General features: G+C 49.1%; 3 protein-coding genes across 18 annotated transcripts in view; all 3 read left to right on the top strand.

Annotated features, from left to right (window-relative positions):
- The window catches only part of RALGAPB (Ral GTPase activating protein non-catalytic subunit beta), an 86,549-nt gene extending 81,645 nt beyond the window's left edge, over positions 1–4,904 (top strand). For all 7 annotated transcript variants that reach the window (XM_019750223.2, XM_019750217.2, XM_019750222.2 and 4 more), the window contains one exon: positions 883–4,904. In XM_019750223.2, coding sequence (XP_019605782.2) covers positions 883–1,076 — 194 coding nt within the window. In that variant the 3' untranslated portion in view covers positions 1,077–4,904. The remainder of the gene's footprint in view (positions 1–882) is intronic.
- A 2,274-nt stretch (positions 4,905–7,178) lies between these two features.
- Positions 7,179–13,705, top strand: ADIG (adipogenin). The gene is made up of 3 exons (XM_019750203.2): positions 7,179–7,397; positions 11,084–11,216; positions 12,929–13,705. Exons 1-2 carry the CDS (start codon positions 7,241–7,243, stop codon positions 11,200–11,202), a joined length of 276 nt encoding a protein of 91 aa, XP_019605762.2. The 5' UTR covers positions 7,179–7,240; the 3' UTR covers positions 11,203–11,216; positions 12,929–13,705.
- Positions 13,706–19,607: 5,902 nt separating this feature from the next.
- Positions 19,608–21,447, top strand: part of ARHGAP40 (Rho GTPase activating protein 40) — a 33,268-nt gene continuing 31,428 nt past the window's right edge. For 7 of the 10 annotated variants that reach the window (XM_019750251.2, XM_074317657.1, XM_074317655.1 and 4 more), the window contains exon 1: positions 19,609–19,885. In XM_019750251.2, the coding sequence (XP_019605810.2) occupies positions 19,740–19,885 (146 nt within the window). In that variant the 5' untranslated portion in view covers positions 19,609–19,739. Of the gene's footprint in view, positions 19,886–21,447 lie in introns of all 10 variants that reach the window. The other 3 variants (XM_019750257.2, XM_019750250.2, XM_019750254.2) reach the window with 2 other exon arrangements.

Below are 21,447 nucleotides of genomic sequence, written 5' to 3'. Positions count from 1 at the left end.
TAACTTTTTTTTTTTTTTTTAAAGGTTTTATTGGGGAAGGGGAACAGGACTTTACTGGGGAACAGTGTGTACTTCCAGGATGTTTTTCCAAGTCAAGTTGTTGTCCTTTCAATCTTAGTTGTGGAGGGTGCAGCTCAGCTCCAGGTCCAGTTGCTGTTGCTAGTTGCAGGGGGCACAGCCCACCATCCCTTGCGGGAGTCGAACCGGCAGCCTTGTGGTTGAGAGGATGCACTCCAACCAACTGAGCCATCCGGCAGCTCAGCTCAAGGTGCCATGTTCAATCTTAGTTGCAGGGGGCACAGCCCACCATCCCTTGCGGGACTCGAGGAATCAAACTGACAACTTGTGGTTGAGAGCCCACTGGCCCATGTGGGAATTGAACCGGCAGCCTTCGGAGTCAGGAGCATGGAGCTCCAACCGCCTGAGCCACCGGGCCGGCCCTCTCTTTAACATTTTTATGACCCCAAAAGAAGTAGAAATAAAGAAACAGTGACAATACTTAATAGGTCCCACATGTGAAAAATGCTGTGGTCTTGGTAAAAAGGAAGCATGTTTAGTTTTGTTCCGAACTGCTTCATCTAGTGCGTATGAGTAGAACTATAGTTCACAAGCTTCCTATTGGAAAATGAAGATAGTTGTTTGTAATCCAGGGCATGAAGTGGGTTTTCAGACCAGATTTTGATTCTGTTTTTCCTTGCCATTGTGTGTTTCTCTGACAGTTTTGTCTTAGTGGAGCTCCGTCCTTGTCTCCGGGGACGGGCCATTTTGCAAATGGAACGAAACGATACAGTTAGAGTTTGAGGAGAGTGGTTCACATCAGTACTGACGGTTCACCTACCTGACTGGTTGTTCACACTGATTTTAAAACCCTCTGTTTTCAAGGTTTCCTGGTGAGGCAGACTGTAATTAATATTTGTAGAAGAAAGAGACTGGAGAGCGATTCCTACAGTCCGCCACACGTCCGCCGGAAACAGAAAATCGCCGACATTGTCAACAAGTACCGGAACAAGCAGTTGGAGCCAGAGTTTTATACTTCGCTCTTCCAGGAGGTTGGACTCAGAAGCTGCAGTTCTTAGACCACTGTCTGTCTAAGACTCTTGAACTTCAGTTTGGGGCCATAATATCTATCAAAGCAAAACAATTGAATAGGTGATCACTGTAAAAATAAAAACCATCACTCCCCAAGAGCTTACTGTTTAATCACCAGATAGAAGAAACATTATAAACCCATTTGATAGAAGACTTCTGGCTTTCTAGTGAAATGGGCTCCCAGACACAATCATACTCCTGCTGGTAATGATGATATACATTTTAGCCATAAACTTCCTTTTTAAAATGACAATTTTAGTTAAATCTAAGCCTTTTGAGGAGAAAGGCTTTTATGCATCTCAGTTAAACGTGCATTGGTAGTATCAAATTTGCAAATTAGAAGCTGAAGATAGTTTTATACCTCACTTTTTAGGAGGTTGTGTCCAAAATTAAAATCTGTCTCAGAATCTTCCAGGACATTTAAAGACTCTTGTTGACAGCGTGGAGGAGAAGGAAAGAAATCTCATCTTTCTGCTCGCTCGTAGGTCCATTTGTCATCCAACTGTCCAGCTGACAGAAAAGAACATAAATGTTTTCTGCTCAGATAAGAAGTCTGACATTAAAATATTTCATTCTCTCTCCAATTTCAAAAAGTTGTTGTTCTCATCAATGCACAGACCTGACTGAAGGCCTTAGTTTCTGGGCAGCCCAGGAACAGATCCAAAATGGAGGCACAGCCCTGTCCTTTACTGGGGGTACAAATGGAGTTTGTGGGGCTAAATGCTATGACAGCAGCGATGCCTCCACTTTCGGCAGTGTTGTCCAGCTCGGTGATACAATGACAGGTTAAACATTTGTAATTCTTGGTAATTTCTTGGTTACATAGTAAGAAATGTAAATTTACAACAAGGATTGAAAATTATTTGGTTTTATCCACTGTCTCTTATTTCAGGACCAAGCAGGAGACTGCAGTAGTTTATGAAGGATTCTAATTTGTGGTTCAGGAAATAGCCTCTCACAGCTACTAATTCAGATCTCTCCCAGAGAGCTACTGGATTCCATCATCATTGACAAACATTAGTGACCACCCTTTCGGGCGGCTGCTGTTAGAAATGGCTGTTGTTTTCATTTGGAAATTCTTCTGTTACCTCGCTGCTACTTTTCTGCCAGGGATAAATGTTTTGAGGCGGCCAGACCCAGAACTTCCTTACAAAGATTCCTGTTACAGTGCTAGAGTATACACCGCTCATTTCTCCTATTCTTATGTGCGTTCTTCTTTATTAAGATTATTTTATGTTAAGACAAGTGACATTTAAAGTCCAAAGAAGAGTGATCACAGTTGTATAGGGGTGATTTCACACTTGAATTCTGATGTCAGTAGATACCGTAGGTGAGGGCTACAGTGGCCTGTTTGGTTTGATGTTTTGGTAGTTTAATTAGGGGGTGCGGGATAGTGTAGGGCCTAAATCCCTGTGCAGATATTTTTGTTCCAGAAGTGTGTATTTTTTGTCATCTGTAAGCAAGAAATGTGGGCATAATGGCTCTTGGTTTTAAGTTTGCCGTACTTTTCTTCGTGTTTGTTTTAAGCTCAGGTAAAAGAAACCTCCACCTTCTATGACTCCAGTTTCCATTCAGGTATAATGTTTTTCAGTAATTGATTTTCTTTTTCCTTTGGGCAATAAATTGATATTTCGAGATGGTAGCATGGGGGAAGGGGATTATGATAAAGTTTAGCAAGTTCTACCCTGAAAATGTTTTCATAGCTCAGCCGGTATAAGGTGAGGTTTAACAACTTTCATGGAAATTCCAGATTGATGGTTCAAGGGGAAAATAGGCCCTTGTTCTAGTGGACGTGAACAAAGAAGGCTTGTGTAACTCATAACATTCCAGAGGTTAAAAATAACTGATGTAGGTGTACTTCCCTCAGTGTGATTTTTCAGATAAAACTTTTACCTTTGGCTTCGTTTTACTGTCAGAAAAATGTACCGTGGTGTGCATGTCGGGGGTGGGCTTCCTGGTCCTTTAATTTACTCTAATTTCTGGCAAGTTTTTGTAATTCGAATGGCTTTGGTAAGTGAATAGCTGTGTTGAATGCAGTTTGTGATCTGAAAGACTTTATGGTCTCCCAGGAAGGAGGGGTGGATTCAGGACGGTGCAGCCCCCAAAGGCATGAAGCCCCAGCATGTGAGACACAAACAGTGTAGGACCGCCAGTTCCTTCCGCTCAAAACAGCATCGACCTGAAAGGAGCATTGAGGACCCTTGCACCTTTCACTGGTATGGGTTTGAGTTCATGGTCACTGAGTTCACCCAACTGCCCTTGTTAAGAGTCTTTGAGTAGAAATAACCGCGGAGCGTGTTTCATCCCAGTGACAGTCTTTAGTCGTCCACGTGGTAGGTTTGCTAGCATGTGATCTTAACCTTTGGGGCGAAGCCAGGACGGCTTGGGCTGTGGCTTAAACAGTTTAGTTGCTGCATGTGACAAGCGCACCAGGAGGTGGATGAGCATGGCATTCAGTGACAGGGAAAGCGTCACCCAAGGGACAGAGGCAGGTAGTCCCTCCACTCCTTTCCCACATTTGGGGGATGGAGGCTTTCTCCCTCCTCCTCTAGCTGGGAACTCTGAGGACAGTGAGGGGGCTTTTGTCAGGTTTAATTCTTTCCTTGTTCAGCTGCTCTCCCTTTTGTCCAGTGCTTCCTCCTCCCCCTTTCCTCCCCCTTCTGGCCACTGGCCTTTTGACTGGAATGGTTACAAGGTAGATTGACCGCCTCCTGCCCTGCCCTCCCCACACACACGGGCGCGCATGCGTACATCCATGCTGCCCTCCGTTTCCCAGTCCTCCACTTCAGGGCAGCCCATTCTCCTCTGGACTCACTTATAAATACAAAAACCTACACCTTTGGCCAGTAATGTCGTGAGGCCTCCACAAATGGTTACTTCTGCCCACACTGAGGAAGTGCTTGTCAGGCTCTGCAGACTGGTGTTTAGAGAGGCAGAGTCTTCGAGAGTATTTATTTCTGCTGGAAGGTGGAGCTTTACCCAGAATGGGAGTCAGCCTTGCTCAGATGTGTTTTGCAGTAGATGGTTAAAAAAGTATTGAAGGTAATTTGACACTCCTGCTGGCAGTGGTTCTCCATTCAGCATTTAAAAATCCATTCAGGTTATGTCTTCATTAAAAAAAAATTGATTTCTATGTTTACATGAAACAACGAGTTGTGTTAAATGGTCTGTTGTAAGGATTTCCATGACAGCCTCTTTTCCTGAGATGGAGAGATGGGAGGTAATCCACCCGCTCAATGTGGAATTAAACTGTGGGTTCTCAGTAGCTAAAGAAGCCATGTACTGTATAGTGTTTTTCTTAGGGTATCAACTCATGTTCTTCAGATGCTTTTTTTGTTTTTTAATGGTGAGGGAAAAGGTATAATTTGGGATTCCACAGTGCCTTGCATACAGTAGGCGCCCAATAAATACTTGTTGAAGCAAATGAAGTTTCCCAAGTCCTTGTCTCTTGCAGTGACCAACATCTTTCTCCTCCGAAGGGCTTGGCAGTTGTGGCTAAAAATAAGCAGTATCATTCTGTGCTTAAAATCATATATACAATTTGTATGAATTTCGGTATGTTGCCAAGACATGATCTTTTTCTTATTGTATTTTCTGTAAATATTTCTGGCACTGAACTGTAAAGTAAAGGCGAAATGTAAATATGAAGGTGCACTCGTGTCCCCTCGCCTCCTGTGTTTTCTCTTCGTTGGTGAGGGAAGAAGGCCCAGAGGCTTGTTTGTATTTATGCCGATCCTTTGTCCAGAAGAAACCCATGGAATATTGAATGTAATACATTTAGTCAATTAAATTTTAAGGAGATTCTTATCTAATAACGTCGTGTGTGCTTTTGGTTTCAGGCCGGGGGAGTTGGCTCCGGCATGGGTGTTCCTAATTTGCTCTTCCCAGAGGGGTTCTGCTTTGGCTGTCCTTCATAATTTAGGTCTGGGTTTTCACCCTGGTTGTGTCGGGTTTCATCAAAGTATTCAAAATGCGATTAATTTTAAAAGATGGCTTCCTATACTGGGAGGAGCTTGTATAATTAAAGCACTGCCAACAGAGGCCCACCTTGCAGAGGCTGGCAGTTGCCAAGGGGCTGGCTGGCTGTGTGTTGGGAACACGGAAATGGCAGCCGTGCTCTCTGCCTGCAGAAAATCTGAGTTCTGCCAGGGCTGGTCAGTCAGGAAAGGGGAGAGGCGCAGAGAGGTGATCACCGCCCCTTTGAATAGAGTTGGCTGCAGAGGGTTCCATGGGTCCAGATTAGCACTTTAATGCCTAGATCATACATAGTGGGGTGGTGGTACCATTTGAGGAAACTGATGTGTGCCTTTGCGGAGAGCCACCCCTCCAGCCTAGCGCTGACCATATGACGTCACCCTGAAGTGCGCCTGGGAACTGCGTCCCCTGCAGGTGTGTGTCCACACCTGCTCTGCCAGCTCACCATAGGACCCCCAGGTGGGCCCTCGTGACCAGGGAAGCTTCTCCCTAGGCTGACTGCACTGTGGCCCTGTTTGTGGGTCTGGCAAGAAAATGTGTGTGCAAGCCTTTCCCATCTGTGCTGTCCAGTTCTTTCTGACCCCAGCCCCTTCAGGACCCAGTGCCTAGAAATCACCCCCAACCCAGACAAGACCACCTAGCGCCTCGTCTTGACCTCGCTCTTGAGTGGCACAGCCCACCTGGGCACTGTGCTTCTTGCACACATTCTAATACCATCTGTCCAGACTTCCTTTTCCAGGAACTCCGGTCATCCCTCAGCTGGGCTAAGACTCCCTCTAAACACACTGGTCCTCCAAGCCCCAGCTTTTTCCCCCCCTCCCCTCCCCTCTCCATCCCGTTTTTACTGTGGCTGGCCCCACCTGCCATTCTCCCTGGGCTGGTGGCTTCCTCTAAGGGGGTCCTTCTACCCCATGAATCCTTTAGGTCTGCCCCCCCACTTCCTGAAGCTGTTCCCCCATCCTGGAGCTGGGGCTGCCCAACTTTCCAGTGTTCCATGAAATGCCATAGTTTCAGAATCAAGTCTGCATCAGACTTGTTGTCCATTAACGGAGGTTCTGACTCAGTGGAACAGGATGAGCGTGGAAATCTGCATGTGAAGTAAGTACCCGCCAGCCCCCACCCACCTGCCAGCAGTGACAGAGGCAGGTGGTCTGAGGACCCTCATGGAGAATACCAGACTCTGCCTCCTTCCCCTCCACAGCAGCAGCCATTCCTCATGTGGACTTCCCACATCAGTCAGGCTCCCAGCCTGGCCAGTCTCCCTCCAGCTCAGGGGCTGTCAGGCCCTGGGAGGGCCAGAGCCCCCTTCCTGCCATGATTCCTGGCACATGGAAGTTGACTACTTCATGAATGAATGAGTGAGTGAATTAATGAGATAGGCGGTAAGGAGGGCCTTTGGGCGTATTCTGCCCACTTGGGAGCTAAAGGAACAAGGTTAAAGCCTTAGAAGCCCCTCGCTGAAAACCCTAATGAGAGGCGCTGAAGCTTCCAGATTAAATAATAATAATTTATTGAGGGTCTATACTATGTGTTAGAAAGTTTTTAAATGGCAGCCCAGTGACCCAGTTTGGCTCGGCAGACTTGTTTAACAATGTTTTACGTTTGATTCAACATTGTTAAATTGGGAGATTTCACATCAAAATCCAGATTTGGGGGCTCTCTTGCAAAAGTCAGGAGAGCTGGCAACACTGGCCCTGCATTTCCCGCATCTCAGTTCTTGGCTGGAGCTGACATCTGCCCACTTTAGAGGCACTGAGCCCCATCCAGTCTGCACATTCCCACACAGTAAATGTGGGCATGTGTAGCCAGAATTTCAGAACCAGAGATCTGGCTGGCTCCTGGAGGAATCTGAGACTTCAGACATCTGAACACCCACCTGGGGGCAGTGTTTATTTCAGCACTTTTTTTTCTAACGTTTAGCAGCTTGGTGAGGTAAGGATTATTTCTATCCTACAACTGGATCGGGGAGGTGGCACATGAACCCAGTAGCCCCTTAGCAGGGCTCCAAACCCAGGCTTTGCTTCTCACTGCCCCGGCTCCTGTCCAAAACAGCTCTCCCTTCACCTGAAGGACACTGTGACTTCCCTGTTACGTCGCCAGCTCAGTCACAATTGGGCTGAGAGCAGAGCGTGGCCCAGCCCACCAGGTCCCCAGGGCAACCCTGCCAGCCCAGCCCATGCTGGCCCGGCTTAGGCACACACACGCCATGAAGTATCCTCTGGTACCGCTGGTGAACGACCTCACGTTTTCTTTCCTGGTGTTCTGGCTCTGCCTGCCCGTGAGCTTGCTGCTGTCCTTGCTGATTGTCTGGTTTCACTTCTTGCTCAGCCAAGGTGAGCTGCCCAGGCAGGGTCCTAATCCTGGGGCTGGGCTGGGGGCTCTGAAACCACTGCAGAGAGAGAGGCTTCCTTCAGGCCTTTTCACAGCTGCCTCACAGTTGGCAGGTGGTCACCTGAAAGAGAAAAGGACTGACTTGGTAGTTTAAAGTTTCTTAACCAAGAGTCCGAGAGTGAATCCCCAAGTTTGACTGGGAAGCAATACATATGTGTGCATGTATGTGTCCCCTTAGGGCCACTGCTAGCACGTAAGGTCTTTGGTGTTAGCAGGGGTCCTCAGAAAGAGGTGGCCCCTCTGGGCTGATGAATTAGTAAACGGTGCCGCCTCCTGTGAATGCAGCCAGGGCACAAGGCTCTGAGCAGAGCAGGGGCTGGATTTCAGTGCCTCTCACCCCTTTAGCTCCATGCTTTTGTGCAATAAACAACTTGCTCAACGGGGTATGGCAGCCTTAGGTATTTATCAGGGGCCCAGTGACACACTGTTTTCTGCCCAGACCACACATCAGGGACGATCTGGGTTTCTCTGGGACACAGGATCACTGCACCTGGCTGGTACTCGTCCTGAGCTCAGCATGCCACCAAGAGAAGCAGGAGGAAGGTGGAGCTGACCACAAGGGAAGCTGGGGTCCGGTGTGCAAGGATGCAGCCTGGCCACGTGGCAGGACTGACACTTCTGTCAGGCGTCCGGTCTCCCTGGGCCTCTTCCTGGGGACTGCTTGACCTCCCAGCCCATGACCTTTGGCCAACTGGGCAGGGAGGGCCCTGAGTGTGCTGCCACGTCTGGTCAGATAGCGTTGAGACAGGATGAGCAGTTCCCCCACCAACCTGCCCCATACTCAAATGTGGGGGATGGTAATGGTGTAATTATTAGGAGTTCCTGGCGAGAGCTTCCAGAAAATGCTGGTTTAAAGTATGATCTCCTCATTCCCAGGGTGGACCCCAGCCCTCCCTGAGGGGCACATCTCGGGTGTCAGACCAATGGCTGGTGAAACAGCACTTGTCTGTATAGTGGCTATAAAAGCCGTCTGTCTGGAGTCTAGGAGCCTTGAGCCCCGATTTCAGCCTTGCCCCTTAAGAGTTCATAACAGCTAAGCTTTTTTGAACGCCGTGTGCTAGGCCTTGTGCTAGACACTTGATGTGAATCGTTTCATTTAGTCTTCAGGATAACCTGTGAAGTAATTCTTATGGTACAACTGAGAAAACCGAGGCTCAGAGAAGCAACCCGTCCAAGGTCACACACTTATGAAGTAGTTACGAGCGCCGATCGTCTGGTTCAAATCCTGGCTCTGCCACCTACCAGCTGTGCGACGTTGGGCAGATCCTCCCTGAGCCTTAGTTTTCTCATCTACCAAATGGAGATAATAATGGTTCCCCTACCTTTGGGGCTGTGGAGAGATGCACACAGTATGTGTATACATGTGGCACATAGTAGGTGCTTATAGGCTGAGAAATATCCAGTCAGTATCAGTTTCATCAAGGTAGAAGGAAGCCTAGGAGTGGCTTTGGATGGCTCCTCTGGAAGGGGGTGCACTTTACCTAAGGTCTAATGCACTACTCTCCAAGTCATTCTCCTTGGAGGCCCCTCTCTAAAGCCATCCACAAGCTGCCCTGCCCTGAGAGGCTGTTTACCCACCAACATCTCACGTGGCACTAAGAAATGAGTCCTTCTGTTAATTTTGCAATGACCAGAAACCATCCTTAAAGTAAGGTAAGCAACCCTCCCTCAGCTTCCCTGTCTTCTTGGAACTCTAAGTATTATTGCATCTGTTCTGTCTTTGTGCTAGGAACTGGCCCCAACCCAGGGTGTGGGCCTGCCAGGGTTTGAGGGGGGTTGGGGTTTGCGACACCCTAGCCTGTGGCTTTCTAGTCTGCTGTGGATCTTTTTATTGGAGTCAGTTTGGCCTGGAAACCAGTATGAAAAACAGACAAGAGTAGCTCTGATTGCCCCTCCCCCCCAACCCCCAACCCCCAGCCTGGCTCAGCAGGGCATTTTCAGGGCCCAGGAGGCAGAGTTGAGCAGCGAGTGCCACGTGGCCCATGAGGACACGATTTCCCAAGTCAAGAGAGGAGCAAGTGGGGAAGAGAAGGGAGCTGCCTGGTGAGTGGGCACTAAGGCAAGAAAAGATCGTGGACAGCTGAGCCCTGGAGAAGCTGGCCGTGGGGACAACATCAATCCCCGACCATGACATGGGGAGAGAGGACGAAGCCACACATGCCCTTCAAGGGGAAGATACTGTACTGAGGACATTTCCTTTGTGATTTGAAAGTAATTGACAGAAAGAAGAAGAGAAATCTCCAAAGACATGGAATTAGGGCTGAGACAGAGAAGTGGCACCAGAGGCCATGCCTGTTGAGGGTCCTACCCATCTCTCATGCTGGTCCTTGGAGCAAGTTGTTAATTTCAAAGCTGCCTTTGAGTTCCCTGCCTTCTAACAGGCTCACCGATGGAACCACCCCGGCCTGTGGCGTGGGAGGCGGATTTGAGTCCAGCAGATCATTTCTAGCTGTGAGACCCAACATTTCACCTTTCTGAGCTTTCCTCATTATAGAATGTGAATAACAACAGCAATCACCTTCAGGAAGTTGTCAAGAGGATTAAATGAGAAAATGCATGTGAAACACTTAGCACATAGTACGTGTTCAGAAGACAATCACTGTGTCTAGTGAGCAACAGACACTTCAAGCCATCACGCTGATTTTTAACTCATGGTAATGAGCCAACATTGTGGATCATCCAACTTACATGTCTTATTTCTGATGAAGTTAACCCTCATCACAGGAGAGGGTTATGCCAATTTTACAGATGAGGGCACTGAGGCTCAGCCTCTTCTGTCTCCTGCTCTTGGTCTACAGTCTGAGGGCTCTCTTCAGCTTCCTTTACTTCTCTGCAATCAGTGAAACAGGAGTATACGTAGTAAGAAAAATAATAATCTCCCTGCCCCATCTCCTTTCTCATGTTGCCTTCCCAGGGTAAGCCATGTTAGCAAGCTCATGTATCTCTAATGACACGTGTAGGTTTCCCCAAAATACGGGGGAGGGAGTGTTCTACCATATACATTTCTCTGCGACTTGCTTACAGTGCATCATAGGTGTCCTGCAGGTAGAAAGATACAGGCCTAATGCAGTAGTTTTCACAGCTTCATGACATCCCATTGGATGGATGTGCCAGGTCTCCATTTGGTGGGAGTCTGACAGATTTCCGTCAACCAGACTTCTTATGATGGACACACACACCCATGGTTCCCAGGGTGTTCTATTGCTTGTGTGTGTGTTACCACAAAACAGTGCTGCAGTGGAAGTCATGGTACATACGTATTCAGATATTTGTTAATGAAGGGACTGGTGGACAAATGGATGGTCGGGTTTGTGTCTCCTCAGTGCATGCTCTGGACCACTCCTAATACAGGCAGGTAATTTGTTCGCCTCTAGGGTCCTTCCTTGTTTACTAGGTGGATACGGCCACTTTCTGAGCCACAGGACAACCTTCTTTCTGATCCCTGGTCACATTCAAGGCCCTGACGTCTTCCTGAGGTCTGAGCTGTCCCATATGTCATGATTCTGCCATGGTGACCTGGCCTCAGGCAAAGCTGCAGGGATGCCTAGGCCCGATGGGGGCTCCTTTTGCGTCAGGGGTAGGAGACAAGATGTGAGCACCCAGGAGGCCTTGTCTTATACCTCCACAGATTCAGGGGAAAATGACTCAGATTTATGCTTTGATTGGGAGTCCTGGAACAAAGGCCCAGCCGAGTTTCATCATGACAAGACACGCCAAAGCCAAAAGGAGGAGAGGCCCGGCTGGTGAGCATGTTATGCCAGGTGAGGCCCTTCTAGGGAAGTGGGGTTAGGGGAGGAGGGAAGCCTCAGAACCTACCCCCAGCCTTGGGCGGCTGCCACATGGAGAGCTGGTTCCTTTCACCATATTGGAGAGCTTGCCATCTCTGCCATGTCCAAGAACCTTCTGCCTCATTGGGTTGGAGATCTGCTTTTGCCAGGTTGGAGGACCAGCCACCTCTGCTGTGAAGACTTTTCTTACAAAGTTCCCCCTACCCTTTACTCCTTGACCTCATGTCTCACAACTCTCCTTATGGACTTTGCACTGGCTGTTCCCTCTGCCTGGAACCTTTCTCCCCCAGGCATCCACTTGGTGCATTCCCTCACCTCTCGGGTTTTGCTCAAATTCACTTTTGAGCAAAGTGACCTGACCACCCTCTTTAATATTACCATCTCTCCCCGGCTCCATGACCCCCTTATGCTCTCTTTTTCCTTATGCCATAGATAACACTTATCACCTTCTGACATGTACCCACAGCAATGCCTGATCCACAGTGGGGGCTTAGTAGATATTTGAGAAGGAATAACAACAATAATTAATAATAATAATAATAATAACTGACACTCACTGAGTGCTTAGGAGGTACCAGGGCCCATGCTGAGCATTTCCCTTCCACAAGCTCATATATGAAATCCTACAAAGAGGATATTATTCTTACCTCCGTTTTACAAATGAGAGTGCAGAGTGGCAGTGCAGTTAAGTCATTTGCCCAGAGTCACAGAGGTCCCATTGCACAGCTAGGAGACCTCACCCCTTCCAATGAGGCAAAATGCCGCCTCTAAGCCATTGACCCAACTGTGTGGATCTCGCTCTCATCCTCCTTCTGAGCTATAGTGTCTGTCTGCTTGACACCTTTTCGTGGCCAGAACGGGATTTTTTAAATTTTTTTTTGTATCCCCTTTGCTACCCAACAAAGCAAAACACCACACGTGATCTTCTGCCAGCCTTTCTCCATCTCCATGTACAGAATCACCATCGATTGGTCCAGCTGCTGGAGCCACACACCTGGGGGCAGATTCATGCCTTTCTTTTTCTCTCATCCCATCCACTCCTGCCCACCCGCCATCTCTCACATGTCCGTTTGTCTCTGTCCCCACAGCCACCACAGCCCGGCCTGCTCTGAAGTCTGCTCCATCAACGTGTCACTAAACCCCTACTCTGCTCCCTGGGGGTCACAACGTGGAGCCCCAGCCTGTCTGAGGGGAGGAAGGAGGTGGGAGTGAGAAGCAGGGGCCCTCACTTACTCTGTCACAGTGATTCTTAGCCTTTCTGGGTCACAACCTTGACAGCTGAGGGTTCTTTCCCCAGAAACACACACACACACACACACACACACACACATGCATGCACTCAGAGTTCTGTTTACGGGGCTGATTTCACAGGGTGTGACTTGTGTGGCCCCACCAGGTCCCATGTTCGGGAGAGCCTGTGCTTGCTGTAATGCTCTGCTGTTACTGTCTTAAAATTCTTAATTTTTGAACAAGGGGCCCCATGTGTTCATTTTTTTATGGGCCCCACAAATTATATATCCTGTCCTGTTTGTGTACAATTAGGAGGATAAGAAAGAGAGATATCCGAACTCTGCTCAGGGACCCTGTCCCGTTTATATAGAGCCCTTTCCACTCCCGTCATGTGTCTATCCCTTTCTTACTCGCATTCCATTGTCATCCCTAACCCAACCTGCATTTGTTCCCAGCTTGCTTTCCCTGGAGTCAGCTGGGCAGTGGCAATGGTCGAAGTGGATGGGAGAGACTCGCTGGGGAGGGAAGAGGACTTTGGCGAGTGAGGTGCTTCCCTGGGACCCCCACCGATGGACACACGAATGCCTCCGGAGGACCAGCTATTCTCCATTACAGACGATGCCCCCAGGCCCCCAGGGAGGAGCCCAAGTCTGTAAAGATGGTCTAAGCCGGCACACAGGGGAAAGATGGCCGACTCCATTCAGAGGCGATCCTAGGACAGGGCTGGGCCAGAGGGTGTGGGTCCATAGTAAAGAAACCAGAGGCTTCCTGTGTTCAGGAGACCCCTGACAAAGGTGCTGGGCCTGGCCAAGTCCATTCTTTCAACAAACTGTGGGGCCTGAGCCCAGCCCCAGCCCTGGCACCAATCTGAGCCATCGCCAACCCCCTTGGGAATCCCTGACCCTCCTTCCCATCTGTTCCGAAGGCTGGGGGATCTTGCTCTACTATCAGACTCACACACCTTGATTAGCCTTCAGGTTGATTTTAATATTAGAACGAACATTGATTTTATAAATTTCTACAGGCGTCTCCCACATGCCTAGTTGTGCTAAGCAGAGCTCATGTTTAACGAGTGCTTGCTGTGCCCCTGGCGCTGTTCTGGGTGGCGCTTTTACACACATTCTTGTTTTTAACCCTCACAAGAATTCTATGCGGTAGGGTCTTTGGTTATCCCTGTTTTGTAGATGGGGAAACCGAGGCACGGAGCAGTCAATAAACTTGTTGAATCACAATAGTGGTGTTGGGGTTTGGATGTAGGCCCGGTGACTCTAGAGCTCGGCCCCGAGCTGCTACACCAATTCTTCTCCAGGTTGGGGTGTTGGGGGAGTCATTAGGGGTGCACTTTGAAGAAATCCCAACCTGTCCTTTCACCCCACTGGTTACTCAGAGGCAGCAGATTGGATGGTCTGGAGAAGGGGATGGGCCCTCCCAGGTATTACTGGGTATCACCTTCGTCCCCTCTTTCTGTCTCACCCCACATCCCACCAGCCACCACAAGGCTTTTAAACTGTCCAAAGGAGAAAGAATGAAGCCTGAATTGTTAGCTGGTCTCCCAGACTTTGGTCTTCTGGGCTCTGCTCTTTCTTCCCTGATAGTCTGAACAATCCATCGAAAGCACGCTCAGGACATGTCCCTCCACCTGCTCAAAGCCGTCTATGGCTCCTGGCTAAAGTCTGAGTTCCAGGTGGGTGAAAGAGCTCCCGTTTGGGATCTGAGCCCTACTGAATTTTCTGGACGAGGTTTCTGTTCTTACCATCCATGCTGCTGCAGCAAACACCCTTGAACTTATATTTTTGCACACAAGTATGCTTCTATCTACGGGATAAATTCTGAAACGAGGAATTCTTAAATATAAGATCTATGCATTCACATTTTGTATATATTGCCAAGTTGTCTTATCAAAAGGTGGACCAAGAGTGTAGCTAAAAGTGCCTGTTTTTCCAGGCCTTTGCCCCACTGCGCGCGCGAGCACACACACACACTCCTTTCTCTACACATGCTTTGTTCTGGACGATGAGCTTTTGTCAATGTTGTTTTCCTGAGAGCTTTTGGTAACACACCTCCCCTACAGGCCAAAGCTTCTTCCTGGCTTTGTCTGGCATTTTCTCCAACCTCCCTGCTCCATGGAGTCCCCTGGTGGCTCAGCTGGCCACTGCCCCCTGTGCTGTCAAGGGCTGTGGGGTGTTCAGCCTCCATGCGGATCTAGAAAAGCCCGGTGAGTCACCACCTCTCCCAGGCCCCAGCCGCTCTGGAGGGGACAGAGGAGCCTCGGGGAGCTCGGACCCCTGAGGGAACCCCTGAGGGAGGGTGGGCCCCGGCTCTGCAGGAGGACGTTAGGTTGTGCCCCTGGGAGAACCTGGCAGAAAGCAGGGGAGACAGCTCCTCGGGGTCCCTGGCAGGTAAGCGGCTCTGGATGAGCAGATGGTGCGGGCTGTGGGGAGATGCCCTCCTGCTTTGAGGGCGGGGAGGGGGTTGAGACCCTGGGTCTCAGAGGGTGTGGACTGAAGCTTCCTGGCTGGCATTTTGTCCTGTTAGGCAGCACACTGTGTGCGTGCGTGTGTGTGTGTGTGTGTGTGTGTGTGTGTGTGTGTGTGTCTAGTAAACACACCCAGTGACCCTCTAGTGATAGGCTCCCTGAGAGACCGCATCTCTATTATAACAGCCATGGCCGAGGGCCTGGTCCAGTGCAAAGTGCTTCCCACATGGTTTCTTATTCGCTCTTCACAACAACCTTGTGAGGTTGGTCATAGTTCCAGTTTCAGATGAGGAAACTTAGGGTCATAGAAGTTAAGTAACTTGCCCAAACTCACCTAGCCTGGAAGTGGCCTATTTTTCTCACTCTTTAACAGGGGCATGTTTCTCAGGAGTCACATAGTATCCCTGGCTCTTCCTGGACTGCAACGCTGCAGCTTAAGGTTGTGCTGTTCATGTTTCCAGTAAACACAAGTAAGCTGAGAACAGTAAGTGTACCTGTCTCCCCAGACCCAGGGACTCGGGGGTTGGGAGGACAGTCACCAGCGTAAGGTAGGGGCACTGCAGGGGCCATCGGAGACACAGGGTCCAACCAACAGTCTCTGGAACACTCGTCACCACACATCTCCCAGGCCCACACTTAATCCCAAGTACAAGCCCCTCCCTTCCCACCATCATCCCTTCAAACCTTAGTGTCACTACCAGCAAAGTGGCACCAATCCCCTATGTGTTAGTTTCCTGTGGCTGCCACAAAGAAAGGGTTACAAACTGGGAGGCTTAGAACAAACAGAAATTTAGTGTCTCCCAGCTCTAGAGACTAGAAGTCCGGAATCAAGGTGCTGGCAGGGTCAGGCCCCCTCTGAACCTGCAGGGGAAGAAAGCTTGCTTGCCCCTTCCAGCTGTGGCAGCTCCAGATGTCCCTTGACTTGTGGCCACATCACTCCGATCTCTGCCTCCATCTTCATAGGACTTCTCCCTGTGTGTCTCATCATCTTCCCTCTGCACACACGAGGTCTGACCATTAAGTTTGTGAACTTGTTGCAACGATGTTGCTAACCTTTTTTGATATCAGAGGGATTATTCATTATGAATTTGTACCAACTGGACAAACAGTTAACCAAGGTTACTATTTGGAAGTGCTGAAAAGGCTGCAGGAAAAAGTTAGACGACCTGACCATTTCACCAACAATTCATGGCTCTTGCATCACGACAATGCACCAGCTCACGTGGCACTGTCTGTGAGGGAGTTTTGAGCCAGTCAACAAATAACTGTATTGGAACACCCTCCCTACTCACCTGATCTGGCCCCTACTGACTTCTTTCTCTACCCAAAGATAAAGGAGATATTGAAAAGACATTTTGATGACATTCAGGACATCAAGGGTTATAAAACGACAGCTCCGATGGCTATTCCAGAAAAAGAGTTCCAACATTGCTTTGAAGAGTGGACTAGGCACTGGCATTGGTGCATAGCTTCCTAAGGGGAGTACTTCGAAGGTGACCGTACTGATATTCAGCAATGAGGTATGGAGCACTTTTTCTAGGAAGAGTTCGGGATCTTAATTGACCTCATATTTATTTGTGTCCAAATTTCCCCTATTCCTAAGGATCAGTCATTGGATTGGGCCCAACATAAGGATAACAGTTTAACTTGATCACCTCTGTTGAGACCCTATTTTCAGATGAAGGTCATATTGTGAAGTCCTGGCGGTTAGGACTTCCACATATAATTCTGGTGGGACGCCGTTCAAGGACTGAATGTTGTAACACACATAAATCTCTGAGCACAGTGCTTGACTGGCACTGTATCAACGCTCCATAAACTGTTGCCAAACGAAAAAAGTTGAGCACCTAGAAATTAGGTGCTGGGTGTGTATTATCACTCTGAACTCTCACAACCACCCCTGGAGACCAGCAAGATTTTCATTGAAATGATGAGGCAGCTGGGACTCAGAGAGGTTAAGGCACTTGCCTGAGGTCACACAGCCTAAGTGGCAGAGCTGAGTATCAATGCCAGGTCTACAGGGCTCCAATACATCACACAGGGTAGGACAGCGCTAGAGTGGGGAGTGGGAGGGATAGAAAAGCAGGGAGGAAATGCTGAGCACACAGCACATTGCCCTGGGGTGCTTTCTGGGTCTGCGAGGCATGGAATGCTCTTGACGACAGTGGGTGGGTGGGATGGATGGCAGGCTGCCTGGGTGCAGGGCTGCCATGTCTGAGTCACTCCACCGCAACCTAACCGGCCTGGCCGATACTCCGGGGCTGGGACCCAGCCAGCCCTGAGGAATGTTGTCTAGAGCGTGGACACGCTTCACTTCATTCTCAGTACGCACGGCTCTCCAGGAAGCCAAGAGGTGGTACTTCCTTAAAGAAGCCTGAAAGTGCAACTCACTCAAGGCCAGGCCACTCTCTCTTCCTCGTGCTGTCTTTCTAAGGGTTCCCTACATCTAAGGTAGATTTTCTGGTCTGGATTAGAAGTTTATTTGCTTAGGTACTAACGTGTTGACACACTCAAGCATCTATTTGTGCATTCATTCATTTACTTATCAACCCATTCATCTAATGGCTCATTATTTCATTCATTCATTCACTCACTCACTCATTCACTCACTCACTCATTCACTCACTCATGCTCACACATTCATGTACACAGATATTCACTCTTCCACCTATCCATCTATCCATCTACCCTTCATCCATCCATCCATCCATCCATCCATCCATCATCCATTCATCCATCCATGCAACCTTTATTATGCATCTATCATATTTTCCACACAAAGCTTCTCATGCCTGCCAAAGTACTTTCTCGCGCACTTTTACTGCTACTTCAACTCATATATTGGGAGGGAAGGCCTCTATACCAATGGGACCCCCAGACACCTGGCCTTCTGGTGGTGTGTTTCCAGAATCTCCTCCTCAGGAGGAGGCTTGGGAAAAGTGCACAGTCAATGAGCTGCACAGCCCCAATCTGCATGTAAGACCCAGTGATGGCCTCCTGAGATCTGGGGCTCCTGAGGTCCCTTTGTCCTGGGGGCCCCTTCCACTCATTTGATGCCAGGACTATACATCGTCCCAGGCATTGTGGCTACAGGGGGGCAATTACCAGTTATCGGACTCCCGTGGACTTGGGCCCCTCCTCGCGGAGCACCTTGGGGCTGCACTTCTCAGTGGAAGGGCAGATATGCTGCTGGGACGTCACTGATACCCAGAGCCTTAGACTAGGGCAGAGCGGGCCAGGGCAATCCAGGGAGGACCACGACAGTCTGTCCTGGCCAGAGAGCAAGGGGAGGGACTCCTGGCCCACAACGGATACGGGAGTAGGACAGAAGCTAGAGAAGCCAGGAGCAATGTCCCTTCCTCATTCCTACTCCTTCACGTTCCAGGCTAAATGTCAATTCCCAGGGAGGCCCTTCCAGACTCCCCACATTGGGCCACTCCTATTTTCTGCTCCCTTAGCATTCTCCTTCCCCCCACCCACGACCTGCCTTTTCACACTCTCAACACACTCCTGCTGGCTCGCTTTTCTGTTTCCTGGCAAATCACCACCCCCATCTCACAGAGGAGAAAATCAAGTCTCAGAGAAGGCGAGTGACCTGTTCAAAAGCACAGAGGGTGTGTCCAAGGCAGGGTGAAGAACCCTGGGTCATGGATTCTTTTTTCTTTCTTTTTTTTTTTCATTAGTTTCAGGTGCACAAAACAAGATAGTGATTAGACATTTACACACCTCACAAAATGAGAACCCCAACAAGCCTACTACCCATCTGATACTGTACATAACTATTACAATACCACTGACTGGATTCCCTATGCTGTACTTTATATCCCGTGACTATATATTAGTTATAGTTGACAGTCAATATTATTTGACAGTATTATTTTATATTAGTTTCAGGTGTGCCGCACAATGGTTAGGCATTTATATAACTGATGAAGTGATCCCCCTGATAATTCTAGTACCCACCTGGCACCCTACATAGTTCTTACATTATTGACTCTGTTCCCCGTATTGTACGTCACATCCCTGTGACTATTTTGTGCATGAATTCTTTTCTCCATCCACAGTGGCCAGGTACTTTATGAATGCAGTTTTCTTTAAAATTGGATGTCTGTAGGTAATAATAATGGCAATTCCAATCATTCCATGACTGTATTTCTTTTTTTTAATTGGGGAAGGGGAACAGGACTTTATTGGGGAACAGTGTGTACTTCCAGGACTTTTTTCCAAGTCAAGTTGTTGTCCTTTCAATCTTAGTTGTGAAGGGTGCCGTTCAGCTTCAAGTTGTCCTTTCAGTCTTAGTTGTGGAGGGTGCAGCTCAGCTCCAGGTCCAGTTGCCGTTGTTAGTTGGGGAACTCGAGGAATCAAACTGACAACCTTGTGGTTGAGAGGCCACTGGCCCATGTGGGAATCGAAACGGCAGACTTAAGCATTAGGAACACGGAGCTCCAACCACCTGAGCGCACGGGCGGGCCCCCATGACTGTTTTTTTAAAGGTGCCATTTCCACTTTACCTTCGCAGCGCTGGTAGGTGAGCCGGGCTCAGGTGTGTGTGTGTGTGTGTGTGTGTGTGTGTGTGTCCGCGTGCGCGCGCATATCTGCCTGTAGGTGGCACTGGCTGAGCCAGCCCTGCCAGGAGGAGGTTGGATACCTGTCCCGGTGTGGGGGTGTCTGAGCGCTGGGCGTGCCAGAGCCCCAGCAATCCTCCTCCTGTTCACACTACGGATTGAGTCAGCCCCACAGCAGCAGTGGCAGCGCGGCTGCTGACCCAGGAGCTGCGAGGGTGCCAGCCCATGGCAGAGCCTGCCCTTCTCCTCGCAGCCCAGATGGAGAGGCTGGCCCCGGTGTCCCTGGCCTCACCGTGTCCCCGGATCCCACGGGCCCACATCGTCAGGCAGCCGGGGCGCTGTGCCCGGCGCTGGACTGACCCAGGCTGCAGGTACAGGAATCACAGGAGGGGGTGGGGGAGGTTTGGGTCACTGGTATCTCAGGGTCAAGGCTGAAGAGCAAGGGGACTGAGGTGAGGACCTCCTGGTTCAAATTAACCAAAGGACATCCACACAGTTGGATTCTGGGAGACTATTAAAATGAATGAGTTAGATCTCATTGTTATTGTTTCTGTATGTTGCTGTAACGATGTCTATAACATTTAGTAAGGGATCAAAGGAAACCTAGAAGCACATGGGGAGTGTGATCCTATTTCACAAGTACAGGTTTATATATGTCAGAAAATTGTGCTGGGGTGTATGTCCTCTCGGTTCTTACATCAGTTACTTTTCTGAGACAACAACTCCCCTCCCGTCCTACAGATGAGGAAACAGAAGCCCCGAGACATCAAGTAAATGGCCCAAGTGGTAGAGGTGCGTTTCAAACCTTGGTCCCTGGGACCCCAAGCCCAGAATTTTCTGGGACACAACCTACCCTGGGCTCCTGCTCCTGGCCTCCCGCAGGGGCCCCTGGTTTTCTTATTCTTAGAGATGTGAGTGCCACTCAATATGTGCTGTTTCCCCTTCCTCTGGAGGTAGAGAGTATTAGGGACCCCAGGGGTTATTTGTGGTTCAGGACTCAGGACCTTAAGCCACGGAGTCTTAGCTGGGTCACTGTGGCTGTGTGGTCAGTCACCTGGGCTGACAACTGACACCCCTCCCTTCCTGCTCAGTGTGCCTCTGACAGCCAGACCAGAATTTTTTAGAAGTCATTTCTCCCCGTGTATGATTTCAGCCTATTACAATAGGATTATTATAGACATTCAAACAGTGCAGAAGTATCTATGCCTATTCCCCCAAACTCACTGAGGTTCAAGTTTTGGCATATACCTGGGGAGAACTTTTTGATGTACATACACCTATGCTTCAAATAGGATCGTGTTACCCGTGTGCTTCCAGGCTTCCTTTGGTCCCTTAATTATCATAATGGACATCTTTACGCGTCACATAAAGATCTAACTCATTCATTTTACATGGTCTCCCAGAATCCAGCTTTATGGATGTCCCTTGGTTAATTTGAACCAGTTAATGTCCTCGCTAACGGGCATTTAGATTGGTTCCAATATTGAACAATTCCAAGCAATCCTTCAATGAACATCTTTGGGGATTTGTGCGGGTAAAACTTATTCCTAGAAGGGTAATTGCAGGTTTAAAAGGAACAATTAGAATCATGAAAGAGCCTGCCCAATCGCCCTCCAAAAATGTTCTAGCTCAGAACACGCCCACAGCAGAGAACCTGCCTCTGGCCCCAGTCATTTCCACCCAGGACCTGCGGACTGACTGTGGCCTGTATGTGGAGAGCAGATTCGGGGAGTAGGAAATCCTGATCCTCGAACAACTGAGCCCACAGCTCTCCCTGATGTGGGAACAACTTCTAGGCCCAGGGAAGGGGCCGGGTGTGGGGGGCTCAGGGAGATCATTTCATTCATACAGCAAATTCACTGAACTCCTATGTGTGGGGGGCTCTGTCCCATCCCAGGTGGACTTACTCAGGACATGTGATTTTATTGAGAAT

The sequence above is a fragment of the Rhinolophus sinicus genome, linkage group LG13, assembly GCF_036562045.2.
Source record: "Rhinolophus sinicus isolate RSC01 linkage group LG13, ASM3656204v1, whole genome shotgun sequence".
Classification (NCBI taxonomy): Eukaryota; Metazoa; Chordata; class Mammalia; order Chiroptera; family Rhinolophidae; genus Rhinolophus; species Rhinolophus sinicus.
This window is presented reverse-complemented; position numbering and strand designations above follow the sequence as displayed.

Bases quoted from the DNA above. Each gene is read 5' to 3' on its own strand.
- ADIG (XM_019750203.2), top strand. From the start codon at position 7,241: ATGCTGGCCCGGCTTAGGCACACACACGCCATGAAGTATCCTCTGGTA. The intron at 7,398-11,083 runs GTGAGCTGCCCA...ATACCTCCACAG, and splicing joins TCACTTCTTGCTCAGCCAAG to ATTCAGGGGAAAATGACTCA.